The sequence below is a fragment of the Apis dorsata genome, unplaced genomic scaffold (genome assembly GCF_000469605.1).
Source record: "Apis dorsata unplaced genomic scaffold, Apis dorsata 1.3 scaffold_1058, whole genome shotgun sequence".
NCBI classification, from domain to species: Eukaryota; Metazoa; Arthropoda; class Insecta; order Hymenoptera; family Apidae; genus Apis; species Apis dorsata.
The window spans coordinates 40,853-51,246 of NW_006264156.1; the positions used below are offsets into that span (position 1 = coordinate 40,853).

General features: G+C 19.7%; 1 protein-coding gene across 2 annotated transcripts in view; it reads right to left on the reverse strand.

The window, feature by feature from the left end:
• LOC102675342 (SPARC-related modular calcium-binding protein 1) overlaps positions 1-10,394 on the reverse strand; it is a 41,407-nt gene that overhangs the window by 6,823 nt on the left and 24,190 nt on the right. For both annotated transcript variants that reach the window (XM_006624445.2, XM_006624444.2), the window contains exons 2-4: positions 3,932-4,091; positions 2,612-2,986; positions 1,816-2,040 (exon numbers count right to left, since the gene is read on the reverse strand). In XM_006624445.2, coding sequence (XP_006624508.1) covers positions 1,816-2,040; positions 2,612-2,986; positions 3,932-4,091 — 760 coding nt within the window. The remainder of the gene's footprint in view (positions 1-1,815; positions 2,041-2,611; positions 2,987-3,931; positions 4,092-10,394) is intronic.

Genomic DNA, 10,394 nt, shown 5'->3' on the forward strand with positions numbered 1-10,394 from the left:
GAAACAAATTGATAAATTGATAATTATTATCAATTAGTATCATTAAATATCATAAAAAAATAATAACAAAAAATTTTATTATATTAATTTATTTTTTAAAAGGAATGCTTTAATATATTGAAACTATCAACAATTATGGATGTAATTTATATCTAGATATTTTAGAATCCTTTGCGATTCAGTAGTTTTATATTTTAGCTATCATTAAATTTTTCCCCTTATTTTATATATTTTTTTCTATCAATATAATAATACATAAATTAAATTGATTAATCAAGTTCAATCATAGAAATAATTGATACTATATATTGTTTTAAATTATATTAATTCAAACATAATTTCAAAAGAAATAAAGAAAATTATCGTGAATAAATATTCTTTCCTGTATAAACTCATTTTACAAATAATTAATCTTAATGTTCACTGGCTAAATATATTATTTTTTTTATAAATATAAGAAATAATTTTTTTTTTAATAAATTCATTCTTGAGATGAATACTGTTCAAACACTGATAAAACGCTACATAAAAATCCGCTGTTATATTTATTATTGAATAAATTATATTTTATAAGAGATATTTTGTTTGATCCGTAAAATAAATAATAAATTATCCATTGTGCCAATAATTTAACCAAAGTAATATAATATAATAAATTCGTATTTAATTTTAATTATTTATACTTTTTAGATCTTTTTACATGTCTTATTTTTTTTTCTAAAATTACTGTAATGAAAAGAAAAAAATTCAGAATTTGATATGGATCTATGAATTATGTAGATTTAAAAGCAACCCAGCAGCCTTTACCAAGGAAATAAGGAAAAAAAAGTATCATGCGCAGTAATTACTTGATTGCAATGGCACGCAAATAAATTAACGCGAATAGATTAACGTACATTAAATAATATTAAATACAGATAATGATATTAATCCCAATTTACTATCATAATAAAAAGCCTGTCCAAGTATTTATGTTCTTTTAGTGGTTTTAATTTTAGTTTTATAATTATTTACAAAGTTGAATAAGTCTTATTTATCATATACATAGCGTATATCAAGATTAATATCATGCTTTAAATTTTTGTATAAAAAACGATTTTAGATCCTTTTTTTATAATACATATAAGAAAAACACCATATAATGAAATTTTGAAAGGATTTTTTTTGAATTTTATCTTCTTTTTTCTTGTGTCTCACACACACATATATATATATATATATATAAAATTATATAAAATAATTCAAAATCTCGAATAATTATGATATATTATTATATTATAATATATCTTATTTTTTAAATAAAAATAAATAATTTTTTTAAATTTTGCATACTTTCAATGAAATTTTTTTAATTATTTATAACAAAATAATTTTTTTTTTTAAAAGAGAGTCATAATGTTTGTTTTAATTTTTCGAAGTGATGAACAGATTTTAGAACAGATTTTTTGTGATGCAATAGTGTGGCGCCACTTCGCAAATATCAACGAATTTAAAACTGATTTATGCAATCTCCATTATAACTTTGAGAACTTCAAATCTACTCAAAAAGAGATGTTAATAATATTTGTAATTCAAATAGAATATTTTTGAGTTCAACAATGTTGTTCTATATGAAAATCTCTAAAAAAATAATAAAAAAGGAAAATATTATATTAATTGTAAATATATTTATTTCATTAATGATCATTTAACTTCGATGAAAGGAAAGAAAATCGTTGAATCGTGCAAATGAAACCGAAAAGATCGAATCGAAAAAAAGTCTTCAAAATTTTTTTTTTATTATATGAAATGCATATATATCATATTTAAACTTACGAGTGAAGTCGTTCGCAAGACAGGCACCCCATTCTTGCCTAGAGAGTTTCAAATCTCGATTTAGGTCACACGTACGGGCGAACGTGCGAGCACATTTCTTCGGTTTTACTGCCTTTTTCGCCAGCCTTCTCAATTCTTTATATTCCGTTCTATCCAAATAGCCATCTCCATTCTTATCCAATGTAATGAATTTCCATGATAGTACTCGTTCTACATTTTTATCGCCTATTTGTAAAATATTAATAATAAAATTAGATTTAATAAGAAAATATAATATGAAATAAAAAAAAACAAAAACAAGTTAATAAATAGTTTAAAACTACAATATGCAGTAGCATTCAGAAAAGCTTCAAAATATTAGAAAATACTAAAAATATTAGATTATCAACATATTTTATGATAATTCTTAGGAAGAGAAGAAAAAAAGATTCTAAGTACAATATTTTCATTTTACAGAACGAAATAACAAAATTACAATTATATTTATGTATGTTATAATTTTATATTCAATTAATTTTCATTTAATAATAATAATAAAAAAAAATATAGATATCCAAAAAATGAAAATAAAAAAAAATGTAATTGCAAAAAAATATATTGAAATTGCACAATTAACAACACAGATTTTAGTAAGATTTAATAATTTTTGATAAGAATATTTGATTTCTTCAATAAGAAATCGTAGAAATACATAGAATATATTGAAAATATTTCTAATACTTTCATTAAAAACATTTAAATTTTAGAAAAACATAACATATATTTTCCTATTTTCTTAAATATTATGTACTCTTACCATCGGTAGAAATATTTGTTCGCCTATATTCGATTTTGAAGTTTTCTATCAGGTTTCCGTTAAACTTGGATTTTTCTGTCCGATCACATGTATTCCTATGCTTACTGTTATATTGTCTTCGTTGTTTCCAATTCGGCGAACGTCTTCGTTGCCCACTCTTAGTGGACGCAGAAGATCTGGGACCGAGTTTTTTTATGCATCTTGGTCTTTCGTTTCTTACTGAAGTGTCAGGGAGCGGTCTGCCCTGTGGTGTCACGCACCAACAATACCCGGTTTCCTCGTGACATTGCACTGGTGCATAAGTACCATCCGAACGACAGATTGGTCGTGCACTTGGTCTAGCGGTCAATCTTGCGGAAAAGCACGCCGGTGTCTCTAAATAAACAAATTCAATTGATATTCTAAATTCTTATTACATTTTATAATTTTTTATTTTTAACGAATATTTTGAAACAGAAAAAACTTTTAAAAGAGAAATAAAAGAAAAAAGTAAGAAAAAATATATCTTTAAAATCTTTAATTTTTAATAAAATTCTAATATTTGATCATAAATTTTAATTTTATGATAAATTCATTAAAATTTAATACATAAAACAGAAAGTTTATTTATGTTTTTTTATGTATTTATGTCGTCTAAAAACGACGTTTCGTCGTCGAACAGTAAATCCTGGAGTCACAAAATATGTCTCAACTCATTATGTTTAACTAATGTAGATGAATGACCATTTTCAGCTCGTTGTATCCTTTTTTTCTCGAATTATGAGTTAACTAGTTTTACGATCTAACTTTACACGTAATTTATATTTTGATTTTATCTTTTTAAGAAATATAGTCCTCAATTATGAATAATTGAACTAATAAAATTGATTTGATTTTCTAATTCTCTTCATTTTTTAAAAAAATTCTCTCAATTTTTAAAAAAATATTTATTATATTTTAAAACTTTTGAACGAAAATATATTTTGATTCTTTATAATATTTTATAATGATTTAAAATTCTTTTTCTTTCTTTTTCTTTTATTCATAAAGTATGATATAAAAGAATCATATTTTTTCAGAAAAAAATTAGAAAATAAATGCTTCTTTAATTTAATTATTTAATTATTTTTAATATTAGATTTAGAGATAAAAATGTGAAATTTTAATTGAATTTTAAATTTCAATTGGAATTATAATTTTTAATTTTAATTTTAATTTTTAATAATCATTCGAAAATTTTTCTGATATAATCAGAAAATATAATCAGAAAATAATAACAAAGATATAATATTATAAATATATAATTATAAACATAATTACAAGAAAAATGCATTATCCTACCTGGACAAGGGCCAATATGCTTGATAAGAATAGACATGCCTTGACACTGCTTCGAGATGACCCGACAGTGACTCGAATACGTAACACCGTCACTCCCACATACCGGTGTACTTGCACCGTCATTCATTGTGCACTCAGCTATCCTTTTCCTACACTCCTCCTAAAATACAATCCACATATAATATGATACATACAATATATAAGATAAAATGTTAAATATTATATTAATGTTATTAATTAAATAATATTGAATGTGTAATAATTTTTTTTAATTCAATTATCAAAATTCTTTATTGATTAAAATTTATTTATTCTAATTTTAATTTTTATTAAGCGAATTCTTATTAAAAATATTAAAAAAGTTGTTATTACAATTAATAATGTTTAAGAAATAAATATTATAAGAAATAAAAATTTATAGATAAAAAAATAATAATTTGGTTTAAATTTTTAAATGAAATTTTTTCGTTAAATTAAAATAGATGCTATATTTATTGCATGGTCAGTCGTTAGATGATTTATGAAAATATAAACTATTATCATCGATATATCTATAGAAAATATTTATATATATATTTTTTAATTTTTTGATTTTGAGAATTCTACGAAATTATTAAAAAAATTTGTCTTATATCAAATATAAAGAATTAATTATTTCTGTTAAATAATAATATATGAAATTAACAATGAGTATAAAAAATATATATAACAAAATCACATTTCTTATTTATATCATATTGCGTATTTTTAAATTTTTTATGCACTTATGTACAATGATTCATCATTATGAATTATTTTACAAAAATATTAAATATAAATATTAAATATAATAATTTTTATGACTTCTGTTTAACTAATAAAAAAAAAATGAAAATTAAAATTAATTTTTTCAAAATGACTAATTGTTTCACGATTTTCCTTGAAACATCAACATCATTTAAAATTCTAGGAAGATTAAGACATTTACGCTCTCTTTCATGATCTCTTACATATAAATGAGAATTGTATTTCTGACAACTATAACTGGTAATGTTATTTTGAAAAAAAAAATTTACAATAATATATTTTTATAGACAAAATTAAATCTATATTTTCAATAAGTGATCAAGAATATTTAATGATAGATTATTCTCTCAATAAGAATGAGAGAAAATTTATATATAATTTAATATAATTTATTTTAAATAACATGATTCAATAAAAATATCTAGATGAAAAATTCTGAATCGGAAATTCTCTTTATTACATGGAATAATCCAGAAACAGAGACGTCTTTAATAGAAAAGGCGCCTTTATCCAGTGAAGAAGACATTTCATATCCATCAGAAGAGCCTGGATCATTACGTCATACATTTGCATTGCGCGGAATGTAAAATTCAATTTATGATTGTGAATATATGATCCTGTCAGTAATTACCCTCGTTAAAATGATTGAATATATTGGCGAGAAATACGTCACTAATTATTATCTGTAAAATATTATCGTCATTTACATAGTCATTTGCCACATGCCTTCCACACATTGCACTTAATAAATCATTCAATATATAAAAACATATAAGGTGCGATCGCATAAATTATCCTGAGTACATCCTAATTCAATTATCTTCAATATGATAATATAGAATAATATAGTTAATAGAATAATATAGTTTTATGATAATATAGAAATCCTATGATATACAAAGACAAATATATAGAGAAAAAATAAAATGGATTTCTAAAAAGATAAAAAACTTAATTATAATTTTATTTTTCAAGTTTTTTTTAATAATTTTCAAGTTTATTAATTCATATTGTTAATTGTTAAATTGATGTTTAAGCAATATGTGTCATAAAAAGTAAAGAAAATTTTGTTATAAATTTTGAAATCTTAATGAATATATATTTTTTAAAAAAAATTATATTATTTGTATTTTTTTGATATCTTAATTTAATTTATAAAAGCTATCATTAAAAAAATTAAAAAAATATTAAAATAGTTTAATTTTTTTAATAAAATTTTTTTAATAATTTCGTAGAATTCTCAAAATCAAAAAATTAAAATAATATTTGCTGGAGTAAACTTTTATTCATGATTATTTTTAAGGCTTTTATTTTTTGATAATTTTTTGATTAAATAAGTACATACTTTTATGTATATACTTTCAAATGATTTTAAGTCATATAAATTTTAAGTCAGTGACATTTCTTATTTAAGTCAGTAAGAAAATATTGCTATTAAAAAACTTGAATAATTTTTTCATGCATTAATCACAAAATAATAAAATAATGAATAAAATTGAGAATTTTTAAAAATTAATAAATACATGATATATTATAAATATAAATATATACATTAAAAATAGTAAATACATAAAGATTAATTAAATTAATATTTGTTAATATTTACTTGAGATCAACTTATTCATCAATCGACTTATGATGTAAATATAATTTAAATAAATAAAAAACTGATAATTAATCATCGAAAAGCAAGATACATAGTATTATAGCACCAAAAAAAAAAATTATCCGATTTAAAGTCTATAAAGTTTCTAACAGAATTTTTTAGAAACTAAGAGATATTGATCTATAAAGATAATTCTGTAACATTCAAATATCAGAATATCCGGCGTTTCTCCAGAATTGAACTGTATGCATACAACGCGATGCAATATATGCGTAATAGGTAAAGTACAATACATAGCATAGAATAATCCGGACTACGCATTGAATGCTAACATGAGCGAGGAACGTGCGCGAGGAATGGTTGCATGCTTGGCGCCACCGCAAACACGGTTCGAGAAAACGACGCACGAGATCATCAAATTATATTGTAATAGTCTCTAACTGTTGTAAATTGTTTTTCTTTCTTTCTCTTTATTTTTGTTTTTTATTATTTTTTTCTTTTCATTTCCATTACAATTGCCATATATACATGAGCCATTGTTGTATAAATTTTAATCTTTTTTTGTCCTTAAAAATTAATAAAAATAATTAAAAAAATATTTTTATATAATAAATATATTTTTATTTAATATTAATATAAATATAAATGAGTAAATATAAATATAATGAAGAATATATAATGTATGTATAAAAAAATAAAACAATTAATATATTCGTGGATAAAGATCAAAATAAATATAAAAATTATATAATATATTATTTATTAATTAGGTAATTTAATTTTGCATTAAATTAAGTGAAATAAGAAGAGGAAAGTATGACAATAGTAAAGTATGATAATAAAAACGGAGTCATCTCATTTTATTTCTATCTTATTTCCAATACATTTATTAATTATATATATTATAATTTAATAAATCTAGAATTGATTCTTCTAGATGTTTTACAAATATATTATTTATACATTTTATTATATCTATATCCTACTAAAATATATTATTAAGTATCCTAGTTAAGAAATTAAAAAAAGCATATCAAATTACAAAATTTATTTCTTTTATTCTATCATGTTTATTAGAAAATTTTTAAGTGTAAGTATAATTTTAATATATAATTATAATTATTATATAATATCATTTTCTATAATAATTATAAATAAATTTGTTGAACTTTTTTGATATACATATAATAGAACATAAATAATTTTTAATTATTTTTAAATTTCAAATAATTTTTTCTTCTGAAATTATCGTACTTAGAGATATATAAATTTTAAAATGATTATAATATATTCAGATTAAAAAGTATTCGGAATATTATTATAAATTATTTTTATAAAAAATATAATAAATCAAAATATATCTCTTTTTACAAAGCACTCTAAAGTTTTTAATTTCTAAAAAAAAAATTGTTATAAATATTAGAATCGTTTAAATTTTTATCATTTGTTATAATTTTAAATATAAATCTATACATTAATTTAATATAGTTATCTTTGTTCTTTCATTATTTAAATGTGTTAATATTATACGAATAATTTTAAATATTTCATCATTTTTTTTTTAATAACGTAAATTTTATGTAACGTATATGTATATAACCTTTTCTAGTAAAAATTTCTTTTAAAATCTCAAGAAGAAATGTATTCTAAAATAATCTTTTGTATATAAATTTATCATTTGATTTATAATCTAAAATTTTTTTTTCTTTTTGATATATCTAAAAAAATTTGATTCAATGTGAATCATTTTTTTTATAGAATTAATAAATACAATTATTATTATTTGTTCTATAATCTTTTAATATTTTTTTTAATTTATTCAACAAATTCGATAATTTTCTCGATGTTATATAAAAGATTTTGCTTTATTTTACTGAATATTATAATATTATAATATTAATATAATAATATTATAATATTAATTTTTTAATAAAAATAAGTTACAATTTCTCTTTAAAACAAAATTTAAAACAAAACTATCAATTTGTATTTTTGATTCAATTGAAAATCATATTTTTTTTTATATCTTTAATTATTTTTAAGAAAGCCTGATATAAATTCTATATATAAATTGTTAATATAATTTTAATTTAAAAAATTTAATTTTATTTTTCGCGATTTCTTATCTTATGTGACAACAGTTACCAAGTTAAATTTTATATGAGAATTTTATTGTAAATGATTTAAAACAAATATATATAACTTCGTCATTGGTGTCTGCAACAATAAAATAATTCAAAAAAGATTGCAAATTTCTTATGCATTCTTTACATTGTTTTCATTATGATATAGTTTACATTATGATATAACAATATAATAATAAGAATTATATGTTTTTTATGATATTTTTGAAGTTATTAAGTATATCAAGAATTAATATATAATAGGTAATATAATAGATATATTTGCCATAATATTTATAATTATTTTATATCACATGTATTTTCCATAATTAAAGATTAAAGATTAAAAGTAAAACAGCTAGATAAAATAATAATATCAATATTTCTCTTAAATAAAATCTACAAATGATATCATATTTATGAGTGTAAAAGGTATTCTTAGCATTTTATGATTAATTACAATCACTTGAATTCCATTTTTATGACTATCAGTGAATAAAAAAAATGAAATCTAAAAGCGAATATTAAAATTTTAAAAATCAATATAACATAATATCTATTTTTCAAACTTGGTATTGAAAATGATTGCAATAAATAAAAAATTTATGTAATGCATTTTGTATTTCTATAGTTTGACGGTTTAAAATCCATTTAAGTACATATAAATACTTACATATTGTATCTGTTTTGTATTCAATAAAGCTTTGAATCTGAATTAGTCCTCATAATTTTTTAAATTTATTTTATATATTATTTATTATACTTATATATTACTTATATACATTATTTTATATATTGTATATTATACATGCCGCCTGTGCATTATTTATAACTCGGATGTGTCTCATTTGATAATCTTCAATATTTTTTCTGTTTGCTGACAGGATAGTCATAGCATGGACTTGTATAAGTATATTTAATTGTATCTCGTATAGGATAGTATTTTTTAGCAACGAACAGCACTTGACGCGAAGATTATATAGTGTATAATGTCTATTATTAATCATCGTTAAATTTTGTTGTAATATTTAAAAACATTTGGTAATTGAATGGAATAAATCATTTAAATCGTTTAAATTATCTTTTTTTCTTTTTTTTTTATTCTTTATTCAAAAATAAAGAATGATGTTATAATAGTTAAGTTTTTTAATTAATTTTCGATTTCGAATTGATATATTTATCTCGGACTAATAATGCGTGAATGCCCACACAGAATGAATATGGAATAGAGATAATATAGTTAATATATAATATAATATGTATAGATAATATATATAAATAATTATAATATAATATAGTAGATAATATAGTTGTGTATAAATGGATCTTTAATTGATTTTGTCTAAGATAAAATATAAATATTAAATTTTTTCTGAAAAACTTCATATATATGAGTTTATTTTTTTATACATAAGAAGAAATATAGAAATAGAAGTACTTTTCCTAATACATATTTATTTTTTTTTAAAATCATTAAAAATCATTAAAAATCATTTGGGATTTAATGATACATGAAAACTGTATATTTGAAAAAAAAAATTTTTTATTTGTTAATTTATAAAAAACTTGTTTATCTATCTTTAGGTTTTTTATATAATATTTTTTCTTTATTATATTTTTTATTGTTATGTTAAATTTTTAATTATTTTAAATTATTATTTTATTCTTAAATCACTTTATTTAAATTTTTATTATATAATATTTATTATAAATATTATATNTATGATCTTATTTTAAAATATTTAAAAAAAAACAAAAAAACATATGAACACATATATAAATAGATACATAAATGAGTTAATTATAAAATTAGATAACTCTAGATTTATGAATATTTTTATAATGTTTTATAAATTATTTTATTTATTTATAATGATAAAAATAATATGAATCATACATTTTAATATATTTTAATATAACACTAAAATACTATTTAATAAAAATTTCA